At 48.6% G+C, this 18960-nt stretch overlaps 1 protein-coding gene across 2 annotated transcripts in view; it reads right to left on the bottom strand.

Annotated features, from left to right (window-relative positions):
* TUBGCP3 (tubulin gamma complex component 3) overlaps nt 1–18960 on the bottom strand; it is a 634372-nt gene that overhangs the window by 16991 nt on the left and 598421 nt on the right. For both annotated transcript variants that reach the window (XM_063953156.1, XM_063953155.1), the window contains exon 21: nt 5609–5725. In XM_063953156.1, coding sequence (XP_063809226.1) covers nt 5609–5725 — 117 coding nt within the window. The remainder of the gene's footprint in view (nt 1–5608; nt 5726–18960) is intronic.

Genomic DNA, 18960 nt, shown 5'->3' with positions numbered 1-18960 from the left:
TCTGATACAAAATGGCATTTTATTTCTGAGCGTTATCTAATGCATTAAAATGTTAATATTGTTTACTCTTACCAGATACATCTTTACGAACATTAAGTTATTCACATACATTTCAGTACAAGAAACGCAGCACTGGTCAAGTTTACCCTTTTAGAGATGCTAAACTGTCTTCCCACTAATTCTGTCTACACATTATGCATACAAAGATATCAGAATAAAAAATAGGATTTTAATTACCTACCGGTAAATCCTTTTCTCGTAGTCCGTAGAGGATGCTGGGGTCCACATTAGTACCATGGGAGTATAGATGGGTCCACTAGGAGCCACTGGCACTTTAAGAGTTTAATAGTGTGGGCTGGCTTCTGCCTCTATGCCCCTCCTACCAGACTCAGTCTAGAAACTGTGCCCGAGGAGACGGACAACTTTGAAAGAAGGATTTTACACAGATAGTGGTGAGATTCACACCAACTCAAACAAACAAGGCAAACTAACCTAACCAGCTTGAAAACTCAGGAACAGCTGAACATTACTGAACCAAGTAACAACGCAGTACATAACGAAGAACAAAGTAGAAGAACAGTGGTTAACTGCAGGATAACGAAGCGCTGGGTGGGTGCCCAGCATCCTCTACGGACTACGAGAAAAGGATTTACCGGTAGGTAATTAAAATCCTATTTTATCTTATGTCCTAGAGGATGCTGGGGTACACATTAGTACCATGGGGATGTACCAAACCTCCCAGAACGGGAGGGGGAGCGCGGAGGCTCCTGCTGAACCGATTGACCAAACTTCAGGTCCTCAGAGACCAAAGTATCAAACTTGTAGAACTTAGCAAACATGTTCGACCCTGACCAAGTAACTGCTCGGCAAAGTTGTAAAGTCGAGATTCCCCGGGCAGCCACCCAGGAAGAACCCACCGTACGAGTAAAGTGGGCCTTAACAGATTTTGGGCACGGCAATCCTGCCGTAGAATATGCGTACTGAATAGTGAACCTGATCAAGCAAGAAATCGACTGCTTAGAAGCAGGACACCCAATTTTCTTGGGATCATACAGGACAAACAGAGAGTCCGATTTTCTGTGACGAGCAGTTCTCTTCACATAGATTTTCAAAGCCCTCACAACATCCAAGGACTTTGATGTAATTGAGGAGTCAGTAGCTACTGGCACTACAATAGGTTGGTTGATATGAAAAGCGAAACAACCTTTGGAAGGAACTGCTGATGCGTCCTGAGCTCAGCTCCATCTTCATGGAAGTTTAAGTAGGGGCATTTACAGGACAGAGTCCCCAATTCTGACACACGTCGAGCAGAAGCTAAGGCCAACAAAGTGACAGCCTTCCACGTGAGAAACTTGACTTCAGACTCCTGTAAAGGCTCACACCAATCCGATTGCAGGAAATGCAATACCACATTAAGATCCCAGGGTGCTGTCGGCGCCACAAAGGGAGGCTGGATGTGCAGAACCCCTTTCAAGAAAGTCTGAACCTCAGGGACAGCAGACAATTATTTCTGGAAGAAAATGGATATAGCCGAAATCTGGACCTTTATGGATCCCAAACGCAGGCCCATACCCACACCTGCCTGCAGGAAGAGGAGAAACCGTCCAAGTTGAAACTCCACCGTAGGAAACCTCTTGGATTCACACCAAGACACACATTTTTTTCCAAATGCAATGGTAATGTTTAGACGTTACTCCTTTCCTAGCCTGTATCAGGGTGGGAATAACCTTGCTCGGAATACGCTTCCGGGCTAAGATCTGGCGTTCAACCTCCATGCCGTCAAATGTAGCCGTGGTTACTCTTGATAAGCGAACAGCCCCTGTTGCAGTAGATCCTCGCGAAGAGGAAGAGGCCTCGGATCTTCCAGCAGTAAGTCCAGAAGATCCGCGTACCAAGCTCTCCTTGGCCAGTCCGGAGCAATGAACATTGCCTGATCCCTTGTTCTCTTTATGAGTTTTAGAACTTTTGGAATGAGAGGAAGTGGAGGGAACACATACACTGACTTGAACACCTACGGTCTTACCAGGGCATCCACTGCCACTGCTTGTGGGTCTCTCGACCTGGAACAGTACCTCTGGAGTTTCTTGTTGAGACGTGAGGCCATCATGTCTATTTGAGGTACGCCCCAAAGACTGGTCACCTCTGTGAACACCTCCGGATGGAGGCCCCATTCTCCTGGATGGAGATAGTGCCTGCTGAAGAAGTCTACTTCCCAGTTGTCCACTCCTGGAAGGAAGATTGCCGACAGCGCCACTGCGTTGCATTTCTTTTTACTTCTGACATAGCAGCTCTGCTCTTTGTTCCTCCCTGTCGGTTTATGTAAGCCACCGTCGTCACATTGTCCGACTGTACTTGAATGGCCTGATTTTGCAGAAGATGTGCCGCTTGGAGAAGACCGTTGTATACAGCTCTCAGTTCCAGAATGTTTATTGGAAGAATGGATTCCAGACTTGACCACCTTCCTTGGAAGGATTTCCCTTGAGTGACTGCGCCCCAACCCCCAAGACTTTCATCTGTGGTTAGAAGGATCCAGATCTGAACTCCGAACCTGCTGCCCTCCAGAAGGTGAGGCATTTGCAGCCACCAGAGGAGTGAAATCCTTGCTTTTGGCAACAGACGTATCCGCTGTTGCATGTGTAGGTGAGATCCCGACCACTTGTCTAGAAGATCCAGTTGGAAAGACCGAGCATGTAATCTTCCATACTGTAGAGCCTCGTAGGAGGCAACCATCTTCCTCAGAAGGCGAATGCACCGATGAACCAATACCCGGGTAGGCTTAAAGACATCCCGGACCATTGATTGTATCACCAACGCTTTTTCCACTGGTAGAAACACCCTCTGTACTTCCGTGTCGAGGATCATCCCCAGGAAAGACAATCTCTTTGTCGCCTCCAAATGTGACTTTGGAAGGTTCAGCATCCAACCATATTCCCTGAAACTCTCCCTCCTCCAGAGATCACCGCTCTCAGGCACTCCATTTTGAATTTCCGCAGATAAGGGTTCAACGATTTCAAGTTCAAAATTGGTCTGACCGAACCATCTGATTTCGGTACCACGAAAAGGTCTGAATAGTAACCCTTGTGTTGCATATGAGGTGGAACTGGAACAATGACCCCTGACCTTTCCAATTTTTGGATGGCTTCCTGTAGGATAGCCCTTTCTGTCAGTAAAGCTGGCAAGCCTGATTGGAAGAATCGGTGAGGTGGGAGTTTTTGAAACTCCAGTCTGTATCCCTGCAACACAATATCCTGTATCAAGGGATCCAGGCCGGACGACACCTAGACGTGGCTGAAACGTCTGAGTCTCGCCCCCACCAGCCCGTACTCCATGCTGTGCGGACTACTGTCATGCGGAGGATTTAGAGGAACCAGAAGCAGGCTTCTGCTCCTGGGAACCTGCAGGTGCAGGCTTCTTAGATTTTGCCCGACCACCTCTAAAGAAGGTGGTAGGAGGCTTGGACTTTTTCGCCTTAGCGGTCCGAAAGGACTGCAATGTAGAAGTAAAGGGTTTCTTCGTAGGAGGAGTAGCTGAGGGAAGAAAAGGTGAGTTACCCGCGGTTGCCGAGGAAATCCACGCATCCAACGCTTCCCCAAATCGAGCCAGACCTGTGAAGGGTAGGTTCTCCACACTTCTCCTGGATTCCGCGTCTGCAGACCATTGGCCTAGCCAGAGTCCCCTGCGACCTGAGATAGCCATGGAAGATATCCTTACATTCAGCGTACCCAGGTCCTTCATGGACTCCACCATGAAACCCGCAGAATCCTGTATGTTACGTAAAAACAATTCAATGTCACTTCTATCCACTGTATCTAAGTCTTCTAGTAACGTGCCTGACCACTTTACTATAACTTGACCAAACTGCCATAGAATTCTTTAAAAGCGGAGTTTCAGTCTCAGTATGAGCCACCCTAGTAGAAATCTGAGAGATCATTGCCTTAATTGAAGTCAGCCATTCTGGCTCAGATATAGAAGCCTGAGACAAGGCATTACATTCCTGGGTACATGGAACGGATTCCTCTGGAGAAGAAACCTGCTCTGCAGCATAAGACACAGAGTCCCTGTACATGGCTATGTGAGAGAACATACACACCCACACACACAGGAAAATGCCAGACACCGTTTTCCCCCCCAAGTTCCTTCAGAGAAACACAGAGCTTGGAGACAGCGCACACACAGCAATTCAATAGGTAGATATAAAAGGGTACGCTGACTGTGTACCCTTAAAAAAAAGACTACACAGTAATTAACAGCCCCCCCCCCCCCCCCCCTTCTACAACCCCCTGGTACCGCACAGGATAGTTGGAGTCATGTGGAGGGACAGCACTCCCCGTCAGCGTCGCTGTAGGTGTATCTGCAGGGAGAAAATGGCGCTGGGTCCGCTCTAAGGAGAAGCTCCGCCCCCTTGAACATGGCGCGTCTTCCCGCTTTCAAATATTTTACTGGCCTGAGGTATGGGCTAGCAGCGTTACCGAGGTCCCTGACAGCCGTGAGTGACCAGTGTAGGGCATTCGCGCTGGCTCAGGGCGCCCTCATAGCGCCGCACTGTGTACTGCTGAGCACTCCAGAGCGCAGTTAGTACTGCGCTCCTACCTTGTTCCCACCATTCACACCGGCTCCCCGCTCGTCGGGTCGCTGGTTACACACTCGCCATCGGAATCTTCTGGCTCTGTTAGGGGGTGGCGGCATGCTGCGGGAGTGAGCGGTCGCCTCAGGCGGCTAACGATCATCACCCTGAGAAGCTAATGCTGCTTTCACATCGCAAAACCTGCTTTTGAAACGGTTCTTTAAACGGTTCTTAAAACGGGTCTGAGCAGTAAAACCCCCTTCACATCGCATGTTGTAACCAGTATATTACCATTTCATTACCGTTTTGGTACCTTTCACACTGAACCTGTTTCACCCATACAAAACAGTGGTTGTCATTTTAAATGTTTATTTCCTGCTTCTGCCTGGTGAGATCACACATGGAGACAGCCCATCACCTTCTGGGGCTTGCAAATACCGTTTCAGACCCTTTCACACTGCACAATTAAACGGGTCTGAAATGGGTAGGACCCTGCTTTTTTACCGTTTCAAAATACTGGTATTTTGTAAATGGTAAATTGAAGGTGACCCTTTCACATCGCAGCTCGAACCGTTTAGGAAGCCAGTAAAAATGGCAAATTACCGGGTACAAGCTGTGGTGTGAAAGGGGTATAAATGTCCTGTCAGCGGAGATAGTGGCCATTAACCTCTCAGGGTTGGACATACTCCCCCTCTAAGTCCCACGAAGCAGGGAGGCTGTTGCCAGCAGCATCCCTGTGCCTAACTCTAAGAAAAATAATAAAACTAGAAAAACTCCTATGGCGCTCCCCTAGCTGTGACCGGCTCCTCTGGGAACATTTTAACATTTTCTAAACCGAGTCTGGTAGGAGGGGCATAAAGGGAGGAGCCAGCCCACACAGTACCAGTGACTCCTAGTGATCCAGTCTATACCCCCATGGTACTAATGTGGACCCCAGCATCCTCTAGGACGTAAGAGAAAGTGGTATAATGCATATAGAAATCACTATATGATCTTTTTTGGTAAGAAGTATCAGCTTCATGTAACTATTAAAAGCATTTTTACCTGATAGAAATGAGTGAGAATTCGAAGTTGAGAACGCATTTTTGGTATTGATTCTTGAAACTCTGAAACCCTTTTATTTTCTTCCTCTTTTTCTGCAGCTGTAACTCCCCACTCTCCCTACAGGAATGACAGCAAAACAGATTTCATATAAAGGCTAATGATTTATTAAGTAATATTTAATTTTCCAGACAATTTATAACTTTGCTTCAACGGGTATGGATTATTAGATCGACACTACAAAAGGTCTACAGTCAATAGGTCTACCACTAATGGTAGATATGCACTAGGTCAACAGGGTCAAAAGGTCAATAGGGTCAAAAGGTCGACATAGAATAAGTAGACACCAATTTATTTATTTTTGTTGTTTTGTCACTTTCCTGCCACAAACAAGACCTATGAGTGTCCTGCATCCCCTCGCCATGCTTTGGGCAAGGTGCCTTGCTGCGCTCGGCACAGGTAATTTTTCCGAATCGTAATCCACGTGGTGAAGTATGAATTTTTTTTAAATAAAATGTAAAAAAATAAAAAAGCATTCGTCTGCCATGTGTGTCGACCATTGTCATGTCGACCAAAACCTATTGACTGTAGACCTATAGTCTGGATAACGCTTCAACAACTTGACTATATTGTCAACTCAAATTTTGAAATGCAGAAAAATAAGATTTTAAACCTACCGGTAAATCTTTTTCTCCTAGTCCGTAGAGGATGCTGGGGACTCCGTAAGGACCATGGGGTATAGACTGGCTCCGCAGGAGACATGGGCACTCTAAGACTTTAGAATAGGTGTGCACTGGCTCCTCCCTCTATGCCCCTCATCCAGACCTCAGTTAAAGAACTATGCCCAGAGGAGACGGACAGTACGAGGAAAGGATTTTTGTTAATCTAAGGGCGAGATACAAACCAGCCCACACCATACATACCGTACAACCTGGCATACACTAAACCAGTTAACAGCATGAACAAAACAGCATCAGCCAGAGACTGATCACAACTGTAACATAACCCTTATGTAAGCAACAACTATATACAAGCCTTGCAGAAATAGTCCGCACTGGCACGGGCACCCAGCATCCTCTACGGACTACGAGAAAAAGATTTAACGGTAGGTTTAAAATCTTATTTTCTCTTACGTCCTAGAGGATGCAGGGGACTCCGTAAGGACCATGGGGATTACACCAAAGCTCCGGACCGGGCGGGAGAGTGCGGATGACTCTGCAGCACCGATTGAGCAAACATGAGGTCCTCATTAGCCAGGGTATCAAACTTGTCGAATTTTGCAAAAGTGTTTGAACCCGACCAAGTAGCTGCCCAGTAAAGCTGTAATGCTGAGACGCCTCGGGCAGCCGCCCAAGAAGAGCCCACCTTCCCAGTGGAATGGGCCTTTACTGAATTAGGTAACGGCAATCCAGCCATAGAATGAGCCTGCTGAATCGTGTTACAGATCCAGCGAGCAATAGTCTGCTTAGAAGCAGGAGCGCCAACCTTGTTGGCCGCATATAGGACAAAACAGGGCCTCTGTTTTCCTAACTCAAGCCGTCCTGGCTACATACATTTTTAAGGCCCTGACTACATCAAGGGACTTGGAATCCTCCAAGTCACCCGTAGCCACAGGCACCACAATAGGTTGGTTCATATGAAACGACAAAACCACCTTCGGTAGAAATTGAGGACGAGTTCTCAACTTCGCTCGATCCACATGGAAAATCAGATAGGGGCTCTTGTGAGACAAGGCTGCCAATTCGGACACCCGCCTCGCAGATGCCAAGTCCAACAATATGACCACTTTCCAAGTGAGAAATTTTAATTCAACCGTTTGAAGAGGTTCAAACCAGTGTGACTTAAGGAACTGTAACAGCACTCCCTTTACAAAAGTCTGGACTTCTGGGAGAGAAGCCAATTCCTTCTGAAAGAATATAGATAAGGCCGAAATCTGCACCTTAATGGAGCCTAACATTAGGCTCATATCCACTCCTGTCTGAAGAAAATGGAGAAAACGACCCAGCTGAAAATCTTCCGTCGGCGCATTCTTGGCTTCACACCAAGACACATATTTCCTCCAGATACGGTGATAAATGCCTCGCCGTTACCTCCTTCCTAGCTTTGATCAGAGTAGGGATGACTTCCCTCGGAATACCTTTCCTAGCTAGGATTTGGTGTTCAACCGCCATGCCGTCAAACGTAACCGCGGTAAGTCTTGGAACACACAGGGCCCCTGTTGCAACAGGTCCTCCCTGGGAGGAAGAGACCACGGATCTTCTGCGATCATTTCCTGAAGATCTGAATACCAGGCCCTTCGAGCCCAATCTGGAACAATGAGTATTGTCTGCACTCTTGTTCGTCTTATGATTCTCAAAATTTTTGAGATGAGTGGAAGAGGAGGGAAGACATATACCGACTGAAAAACCCATGGTGTCACCAGGGCGCCCACCGCTACTGCCTGAGGGTCCCTCGACCTGGAACAATACATCCGAAGTTTCTTGTTGAGGCGTGACGCCATCATGTCTATTTGGGGAAGTCCTCAACGACTTGTTATCTCTGCGAAAACTTCTTGATGAAGACCCCACTCTCCTGGATGGAGATCGTGTGTGCTGAGAAAGTCTGCTTCCCAGTTGTCCACTCCCAGAATGAAGACTGCTGACAGAGCGCTTACGTGATTTTCCGCCCAGCGAAGAATCCTGGTGGCTTCCGCCATTGCCACTCTGCTCCTTGTCCCGCCCTGGCGGTTTACATGCGCCACGGCTGTGACATTGACTGAATCAGTACGGGTAGGTCGCGAAGAAGATTCTCCGCTTGTCGTATGCCATTGTATATGGCTCTTAATTCCAGCACGTTGATGTGTAGACAAGCCTCCTGGCTTGACCACAGTCCCTGAAAATTTCTTCCTTGTGTGACTGCTCCCCATCCTCGGAGGCTCGCGTCCGTGGTCACTAGAACCCAGTCTTGAATGCCGAACCTGCGACCCTCTAGGAGGTGAGCACTCTGAAGCCACCACAGGAGAGAAACCCTGGCCCTGGGGGACAGGCTTATTTTCTGATGTATTTGTAGATGGGACCCCGACAACTTGTCCAGAAGGCCCGACTGAAACGTTCTCGCATGGAACCTGCCGAAGGGGATGGCCTCGTAGGCCGCCACCATTTTTCCCAATACTCGAGTGCATTGATGAACTGACACTCTTTTTTGTTTTAGCAGGTCCCTGACCATGTTCTGGAGTTCCTGGGCTTTTTCCGTTGGGAGAAAAACCCTCTTCATTTCCGTGTCCAGAATCATACCCAAAAATGATAGCCGAGTTGTCGGAAACAACTGCGACTTTGATAGATTTAGGATCCAGCCGTGTTGCTGCAGCACTCTCAGGGAGAGCGACACGCTTTTCAGTAACTGATCTCTCGATCTCGCTTTTATCAGGAGATCGTCCAAGTATGGGATAATTGTGACTCCTTGCCTGCGCAGGAGCACAATCATTTCCGCCATTACCTTGGTGAAAATCCTCGGGGCCGTGGAAAGCCCAAACGGCAACGTCTGAAACTGGTAATGACAATCCTGTACAGTGAATCGCAGGTACGCTTGATGAGGGGGATAAATGGGGACATGAAGGTATGCATCCTTTATGTCTAGTGATACCATAAAATCCCACCCTAACAGGCTGGAGATCACTGCCCAGAGAGATTCCATCTTGAATTTGAACCTTTTCAAATACAGGTTCAGGGATTTTAGATTCAGAATGGGTCTGACCGAGCCATCCGGCTTCGGGACCACAAACAGGGTTGAATAGTACCCCTTTCCCTGTTGCATTAGGGGAACTTTGATAATCACTTGCTGTTGACACAGCTTTTGAATGGCAGCTGAAACTATTTCCCTCTCTGGGGGAGAAGCTGGCAAAGCCGATATGAAAAATCGGCGAGGAGGCACTTCTTCAAACGCCAGCTGGTAGCCTTGGGATACAATTTCGATCGCCCAAGGATCCAAATCCGACTGAACCCAGATCTGGCCGGGGAGGACTTTTGTTCCTGGGAACTAGCAGTAGCAGGCGTTCTTTTCCCTCTACCTTTACCTCTGGCGATAAAGGAAGAGCCCCGACCCTTTCTGAACTTATGTGATCGAAAGGACTGCATCTGATATTGAGGTGTTTTCTTTTGCTGTGGGGGAATATATGGCAAAAAAGAAGACTTACCCGCGGTAGCCGTGGAAACCAGTTCCGCGAGGCCCTCTCCAAATAAAACCTCACCTTTGTAAGGTAAAGTTTCCATATGTCGTTTTGAATCGGCATCACCCGTCCGTTGGCTGATCCACAGGGACCGTCTAGCAGAAATTGCCATGGCATTGGCTCTTGAACCCAACAGCCCAATGTCCCTCGCAGCCTCTCTCATATATAACGCTGGGTCTTTAACGTGACCCAAGGTCAACAAAATGCTATCCTTCAAGAAAAAATGGACAGTGAGGATCTACTGCGCCCACAGATAGCTGCAGTGAGGGCGTACAAGGAGATGTCACTCTATCTCCAACAACACAATTTATACACAAATACACAAGTTTGAGACTCCAACTTTGTGAAATACCTACATTACTCATTTAAAGACTTGCGGATAGCGCAGCAGAAGGCGGACTCTTGTATTTGTGTATTAAATGCTATCCTTATCTAGGGTGTCAATGTCAGATGACAAGTTATCTGCCCATGCAGCAATTGCGCTACCCACCCATGCCGATGCTATTGCCGGTCTGAGCAAGGCACCCATATGCGTATAAATTGATTTTAAGGTAGTTTCCGGTCTGCGATCAGCAGGATCCTTGAGGGCTGCCATATCTGGAGATGGTAGCGCCACCTTTTTTGGACAAGCGTGTTAAAGCCTTGTCCACCGTGGGTGAAGATTCCCATCGTAACCTGTCCGGTGAGGGGAAAGGATACGCCATAATAATTCTCTTGGGAATCTGCAGTTTCTTGTCTGGTGTTTCCCAAGCTTTTTCAAATAAGGCGTTCAGCTCATGAGATGGGGAAACGTTACCTCAGGTTTCTTTTCCTTAAACATGCAGACCCTCGTGTCAGGGACAGAGGGGTCCTCTGTGATATGCAAAACATCTTTTATTGCAATAATCATATAATGAATGCTCTTGGCCACCCTTGGGTGTAACCTCGCATCATCATAGTCGACACTGGAGTCAGAATCCGTGTCGGTATCAGTGTCTGCAATCTGGGAAAGGGGACGTTTATGAGACCCCGAAGGGCCTTGTGACACAGTCAAAGCCATGGATTGACTCCCAGCTTTTTCCCTGGACTCTGCTTTGTCCAATCTTTTATGTAATAAAGTCACATTTGCATTTAAAACATTCCACATATCCAACCAATCAGGTGTCGGCGGTGCCGCCGGAGACGCCACAATCATCTGCTCTGCCTCCTCAGACGAGCCTTCTGCTTCAGACATGCCGACACACACGTACTGACACCCCCACACACACTGGAATATACAAATATGGGGACAGCCCCCCAATAAGGCCGCTTGGAGAGACAGAGAGAGAGTATGCCAGCACACACCCAGCGCCACTGTAACAAAGTCCCAGTCTGTACAGCGCTTTTATAGATATATAATACACTTACTGCGCCAATTAAATGTGCCCCCACCCCCTCGTTTTTGACCTCTGTACTTGTGTTCAGCAGGGGAGAGTCCGAGGAGCACCTTCTATGCAGCTTGCTGTGGAGAAAATGGCGCTGGTAAGTGCTGGAGGATCAAGCTCCGCCCCCTCAACGGCGGGCTTCGGTCCCGCTCAAATTCTTTATACTGGTGGGGGTTTTGTAATATACTGCCTTTGCAGTATCTATTATGCTGGCCAGTGTCCCTTGAGGTTATTATTGCTGCCCAGGGGGCCCCCCACCTGCGCCCTGCACCCTTACAGTGCCTTATGTGTGTGTGAGTGTGGGAGCAATGGCGCGCAGCGTGACCACTGCGCGGTACCTCAGTGAAGATTTGTAGTCTTCTGCCACCTGTGAAGTCTTCTTTCTTCTTATACTCACCCGGCTTCTATCTTCCAGCTCTGTGAGGTGGATGGCGGCGCGGCTCCGGGACTAACAGCGAGGACGACACCTGTGTTCCGACCCTCTGGAGCTAATGGTGTCCAGTAGCCTAAGAAGCAGAGCCTATCATTTAAGTAGGTCTGCTTCTCTCCCCTCAGTCCCACGATGCAGGGAGCCTGTTGCCAGCAGTGCTCCCTGAAAATAAAAAACCTAACAAAAAAGTATTTTCAGAGAAACTCAGGAGAGCTCCCCTGCAGTGCATCCAGTCTCCTCTTGGCAGAGGATATAACGGAGGTCTGGAGGAGGGGCATAGAGGGAGGAGCCAGTGCACACCCATTCTAAAGTCTTATAGTGCCCATGTCTCCTGCGGAGCCCGTCTATACCCCATGGTCCTAACGGAGTCCCCAGCATCCTCTAGGACGTAAGAGAAATACATTCTTTAATAATGTATCCATTTCATGGCAATGAAGCAATAAGTAACTATCTGGCACAGATCTAGATAGATATTTTATTCCATAACACAGCTTTGTATCAGTGATGGGCGCTGATTTCTCTTTGTACATGTGTAACACAACAAAAGAAAATTGTTTGGTGAATGCTGCTTCCACACACATTTAATGTAAAAAGTTAGCACCAGCCATGCCAGTTTGTGGTGTCTATTTAAGCCACCAAGGAATAAATCTGCAGAAAATGTTTTAAACAGTTATGATGCCTTTGTGAGTGAACCAAAAAAAACTTAACAGCTGTCAACATTTGGAGAACATGTATTTTAACCAGTCGCACAAGACATATATTCTTCATATACAGACCCCCAATATATTATTTCCAATAAATCAAACAGATCAAAATAGAGCGTGCTACCACAGACAAATGATATGCGAATGTCAGTTTAAAGAGAAAGGATAAACTGTCCAATGTGGTGCCAAAAAATACATTAAAAATAAGATTTTACTCACCGGTAAATCTATTTCTCGTAGTCTGTAGAGGATGATGGGACTCCGTAAGGACCATGGGGAATAGACGGGCTCTGCAGGAGATTGGGCACTTTAAGAAAGCTTTGGACTCTGGGTGTGCACTGGCTCCTCCCTCTATGCCCCTCCTCCAGACCTCAGTTAGGGAAACTGTGCTCAGAGGAGATGGACAGTACGAGGAAGGATTTTTGTAAATCTAAGGGCTAGATTCATACCAGCCACACCAATCACACCGTATAACTTGTGATAACTTGCCCAGTTAACAGTATGAACAACAACATAGCCACGGTTCCACCTAAAAACTATAACATAACCCTTATGTAAGCAATAACTATATACAAGTCTTGTAGAAGAAGTCCGCACTTGGGACGGGCGCCCAGCATCCTCTACGGACTACGAGAAATAGATTTACCGGTAAGTAAAATCTTATTTTCTCTAACGTCCTTGAGGATGCTGGGACTCCGTAAGGACCATGGGGATTATACCAAAGCTCCCAAAAGGGCGGGAGAGTGCGGATGACTCTGCAGCACCGATTGAGCAAACAGGAGGTCCTCCTCAGCCAGGGTATCAAACTTATAGAACTTTGCAAAGGTGTTTGTCCAAGACCAAGTAGCTGCTCGGCACAACTGTAATGCCGAGACCCCACGGGCAGCCGCCCAAGAAGAGCCCACTTTCCTAGTGGAGTGGGCCTTAACAGATTTTGGTAACGGCAATCCTGCCGTAGAATGCGCCTGCTGAATCGTGTTACAGATCCAGCGAGCAATAGTCTGCTTTGAAGCAGGAGCGCCAACCTTGTTGGCCGTATACAGAACGAACAATGCTTCAGTCTTCCTGATTCTAGCTGTTCTGGTCACATAAATCTTAAAAGCCCCGACTACATCCAGGGACTCGGAATCCTCCAAGTCCCGTGTAGCCACAGGCACGACAATAGGTTGGTTCACATGAAAAGATGAGACCACTTTTGGCAGAAAGTGAGGGCGAGTCCTCAACTCTGCCCTATCCACGTGAAAAACCAAGTATGGGCTTTTATGTGATAAAGCCGCCAATTCGGAAACACGTCTTGCCGTGGCTAACGCCAACAACATGACCCCTTTCCACGTGAGGTATTTCAACTCCACAGTTTTGAGTGGTTCAAACCAAGGTGACTTGAGGAAACGTAACACCACGCTAAGACCCCAAGGCGCCACCGGAGGCACAAAGGGAGGCTGAATATGCAGCACTCCCTTCACAAAGGTCTGTACTTCAGGAATAGGGGGTTAATTCTCTTTGAAAGAAAATGGATAAGCCGAAATCTGGACCTTTATGGACCCTAATTTTAGGCCCAAAGTCACTCCTGTTTGAAGGAAGTGAAGTAGACGGCCCAAATGGAACTCCTCCGTAGGAGCAGCTCTGGCCTCACACCAAGAAACATATTTCCGCCATATTCGGTGATAATGTTTTAATGTCACGTCTTTCCTAGCCTTGATCAGGGTAGGAATGACTTCCTCCGGAATCCCTTTTTCCGCTAGGATCCGGCGTTCAACCGCCATGCCGTCAAACGCAGCCGCGGTAAGTCTTGGAACAGACAGGGCCCCTGCCGCAGCAGGTCCTGCCTTAGAGGAAGAGGCCACGGATCCCCTGCGAGCAACTCTTGCTGCTCCGGATACCGAGTCCTCCGTGGCCAATCCGGAACAATGAGTATTGTTCTGACCCTGCTTCTTCGTATTATTCTCAACACCTTGGGTATGAGAGGAAAAGGAGGAAACACACAGACCGATCTGAACACCCAAGGTGACACCAGAGCGTCTACCGCTACCGCCTGAGGGTTCCTTGACCTGGCGCAATACCGCTTTAGCTTTTTGTTGAGACGGGATGCCATCATGTCGATTTGAGGCAGTCCCCAACGATCCGTGATCTGTGCAAAGACTTCTTGATGAAGTCCCCACTCTCCCGAATGCAGGTCGTGCCTGCTGAGGAAGTCCGCCTCCCAGTTGTCCACCCCCGGGATGAACACCGCTGACAGCACGCTTACATGGCCTTCTGCCCAGCGTAGAATCCTGGTCGCTTCTGCCATGGCCATTCTGCTCCTTGTTCCGCCTTGGCGGTTTATATGAGCCACTGTCGTGACATTGTCTGACTGAATCAGAACCGGTTTTCTCCGAAGCAATTCCTCCACTTGACGCTGGGCGTTGTATATGGCCCTCAACTCCAGGACGTTGATGTGGAGACAAGACTCTAGGCTTGACCAGAGACCTTGGAAATTTCTTCCCAGTGTCACTGCTCCGCAGCCTCGGAGGCTTTCGTCCGTGGTCACCAGGACCCAGTCCTGAATACCGAACCTGCAACCTTCTAGTAGGTGAGCACTGTTCAGCCACCACAGGAGAGATACCCTGGTCCTGGGAGACAGGGTGATCCTTTGATGCATTTGTAAATGGGACCCGGACCACCTGTCCAAGAGGTCCCATTGAAAAGTCCTCGCATGGAACCTGCCGAAAGGTATGGCCTCGTAGGAAGCCACCATCTTCCCCAGTACCCGCGTGCAATGATGCACTGAAACCTTTTTTGGTTTTAATAGGTACCTGACCATGGCTATGAGTTCCTGAACCTTTTCGATCGGAAGAAAAACCTTTTTCTGGTCTGTGTCTAGAATCAGCCCCAAAAAGGTCAGACGCGTTGTAGGGACTAGCTGGGACTTCGGTATATTGAGAATCCAGCCGTGTATCTGCAACGTCTTCATGGACAGAGACACGCTGTCCAGCAACCTCTCCCGAGATCTCGCCTTTATGAGGAGATCGTCCAAGTATGGGATAATTGTGACCCCCTGCCTGCGCAGGAGCACCATCATTTCCGCCATTACCTTGGTGAAAATTCTCGGGGCCGTGGAAAGCCCAAACGGCAACGTCTGAAATTGGTAGTGACAGTCCTGCACTGCAAATCTCAGTAACGCCTGATGCGGGGGGAATATCGGAACATGAAGGTAAGCATCCCTTATGTCCAGGGACACCATCCAATCCCCCACCCTCCAGGCTGGCGATGACCGCCCTGAGTGATTCCATTTTGAACCTGAACCTCTTCAAGTACAGGTTCAGAGATTTCAGGTTTAAAATGGGTCTGACCGAACCGTCCGGTTTCGGGACCACAAACAGGGTTGAGTAATATCCCTCTCCTTGCTGGAGATGAGGAACTGTGACAATCACCTGTTGAATATACAATTTTTGGAATGCTGCCAACACTAGCTCCCTCTCTGAGGGGGAAGCCGGCAGAGCCGATTTGAAAAATCGGTGAGGAGGCAAGTCTTCGAATTCCAGCCTGTATCCCTGAGAAACAATCTCTAATGCCCAGGGATCCACCTGCGAGTGAACCCAGACGTGGCTGAAAAACTGAAGACGAGCCCCCACCAGATCTGCCTCCCCTCGGAAAGCCCCAGCGTCATGCGGTGGACTTTGCAGACGCAGGGGAGGACTTCTGCTCTTGGGAACTAGCTGTGTGCAGCTTTTTTCCCCTGCCTTTCCCTCTGGCAACAAAGGATGATCCACGTACCTTCTTGTTTTTATTGGAACGAAAGGACTGCATTTGATAATGAGGTGCCTTTTTTGTATGCTGCGGGGGGACATAAGGTAAGAAATTTGACTTACCAGCAGTAGCGACAAGATCCGAGAGGCCGTCTCCAAACAACTCCACCCCTTTGTAAGGCAAGGACTCCATATGCCGCTTTGAATCGGCATCTCCCATCCACTGTCGGGTCCACAAGAGCCGCCTAGCAGAAATAGACATAGCATTTATTCTGGAGCTTAATAAACAAATGCCTCTCTGAGCATCCCTCATATACAAGGCAGCATCTCTGATATGCTCTATGGTCATTTGAATGGCGTCCCTATCTAAGGTGTCAATTTCCGTAGATAAGGAATCTGCCCATGCCACAACCGCACTACAAACCCAGGCCGACGCCATAGCCGGTCGAGCAATAGTACCGGAATGATTGTAAATGTGCTTTAAGGTAATTTCCTGCCTGCGATCAGCAGGTTCCTTGAGGGAAGCCGTATCCTGAGAAGGCAGTGCCACCTTTTTGGACAAACGTGTAAGCGCCTTGTCAACTTTTGGCGAAGATTCCCAGCGTATCCTATCAGTTAGTGGAAAAGGATACGCTATGAAAATCCTTTTGGGAACTTGTGGTCTCCTATCCGGAGATTCCCAAGCCTTTTCGCACAAGTCACTTAATTCAAATGAGGATGGAAAAGTGACTTCAGGCTTTTTCCCTTTATGCATGTGTACCCTCGTGTCATCGTGTCAGGGACAGGGGGTTCCTCAGTAATATGCAAAACCTCTTTAATGGCAATAATCATGTACCGTATACCCTTAGCCACCTTTGGCTGTAATTTTGCATCTTCATAGTCGACACGGTATCTGTGTCATCGATCTGGGATATGGTGCGCTTCTGAGACCCCGAAGGACCTGGCGCCCCAGGGACAGGCATGGACTGGCTACCTGACTGATCCCTAGCTTCTGCCTTGTCTAATCTTTTATGCAATAGATTGACATGTGCATTCAAGACATTCAGCATATCCACCCATTCCGGTGTCGGCGTTGCCGACGGCGACCTGACATTCAAGCACTCCCCCTCCACATTTCCTCGTCAAACATGTCAACACATGCGTACAGACATACTTCACACACACACACACACAGGGAACCCCTTTCCTGAAGACAGTATCCCTGTCAAGGCCCTTTGGAGAGACAGAGAGAGAGTATGCCAGCACACACCCCAGCGCAATAACCCTGGAGACCAACACAAAATGTTTTTCCCCAGCAGCGCTGTATAATATGTAAACCGCCAATTATGTCCCCCCCCCCCTCTCTTTTAAGCACCCTTTCACCGTGTGTAAGCAGGGGAGAGTCCGGGGAGCTTCCTCTCAGCAGTGCTGTGGAGAGAAAATGGCGCTGGTGAGTGCTGAGGGAGAAGCCCCGCCCCCTCGGCGGCGGGCTTCTGTCCCGCTCAAACTTAGTAAAATATGGCGGGGGCTCTTTTATATACATGTACAGAGCTCACCTGTACATGTATATAGTGTTTTTGCCATGCAGAGGTTTATATTGCTGCCCAGGGCGCCCCCCCCCCCTGCGCCCTGCACCCTTACAGTGACCGGAGTATGTGAGGTGTATGGGAGCAATGACGCACAGCTGCAGTGCTGTGCGTTACCTCAGTGAAGCTGAAGGCTTCTGCCGCCTGACGACTTCTGTCTTCTGTACTTCTAGCTCTGTGAGGAGAATGGTGGCGCGGCTCCGGGGGTGGACGCCCAGTAAGAACCTGCGTTCACCCCCTCTGGAGCTAATGGTGTCCAGTAGCCGAGGAAGCAGAGCCTATCTTTGACAAGAAGGTCTGCTCCTCTCTCCTCAGTCCCTCGATGCAGGGAGCCTGTTGCCAGCAGTGCTCCCTGTGAAAAAGTAGTAAAAGGTAGAAAAAAAATCCAAACAAAAATGCTTCTAAGCAGAGAACTCTGGAGAGCTCTCTGCAGTGCACCCATCTTGCTCTGGGCACAGTGTAAAACTGAGGTCTGGAGGAGGGGCATAGAGGGAGGAGCCAGTGCACACCCAGAGTCCAAAGCTTTCTTAAAGTGCCCCATCTCCTGCGGAGCCCGTCTATTCCCCATGGTCCTTACGGAGTCCCAGCATCCTCAAGGACGTTAGAGAAATATAACTTTTATTGTTTTTTAAATATCTTAGAACTATGGGCCTAATTCAAATCTAACCGTAGATGTGCTAAATTTAGCACATCTACGATCATTTTCTCAGGCATGCGGGGGGACGCGCAGCACAGGGCTAGTCCACCCCGTATGCCTGGCCCTACCCTCTCCGCACTGGTGTAAAAGCATTGCGCAGCGGCGATGCTTTTGCACCCGGTGAATAGCTCCCTGCCTGCACAGCTCTTGCACTCTGGCAGGGAGCTTCCCACAGCATCCCGGGTCGCAATCCCCCCAACGGTCCAGACACGCCTCGTTGTCCGGATCGCACCCTGCCAACGGCATTCTAACGTCGCTGGCACGCCCCCACCCTTCCCGTGACCGCCTGTCAATCAGGCAGAGTGGCGATCACAGCCCAGAGATGATTTAGCATCTCACTGGGCTCCCGGGGTGCGCACGCGCAGTGCATCTGCTGCGCGAGCATACTTCACAAAACATTTAAAAATGTGATCACTACCGCTACAGCAATGCAGTCTGAATTACCCCTTATATACTAAAACCAGCGAAGTAAAATAAAGATAGAAAAGTTTGTGAATAAGTTTGAGATAGTGATTAAAATATATAGCACACTGTGTGTCCACTAAATAATAAAGTTCTTGCTTGTGAAAAAAAAAATTCTATTCAAGGCAAGGAAAAACTAATTATCCGCTGGATCTGCCTTACATA

The sequence above is a fragment of the Pseudophryne corroboree genome, chromosome 2, assembly GCF_028390025.1.
Source record: "Pseudophryne corroboree isolate aPseCor3 chromosome 2, aPseCor3.hap2, whole genome shotgun sequence".
NCBI lineage: Eukaryota > Metazoa > Chordata > Amphibia > Anura > Myobatrachidae > Pseudophryne > Pseudophryne corroboree.
The sequence above is the reverse complement of the archived record's forward strand: the minus strand, read 5'-3'. Positions and strand labels throughout refer to the sequence as shown.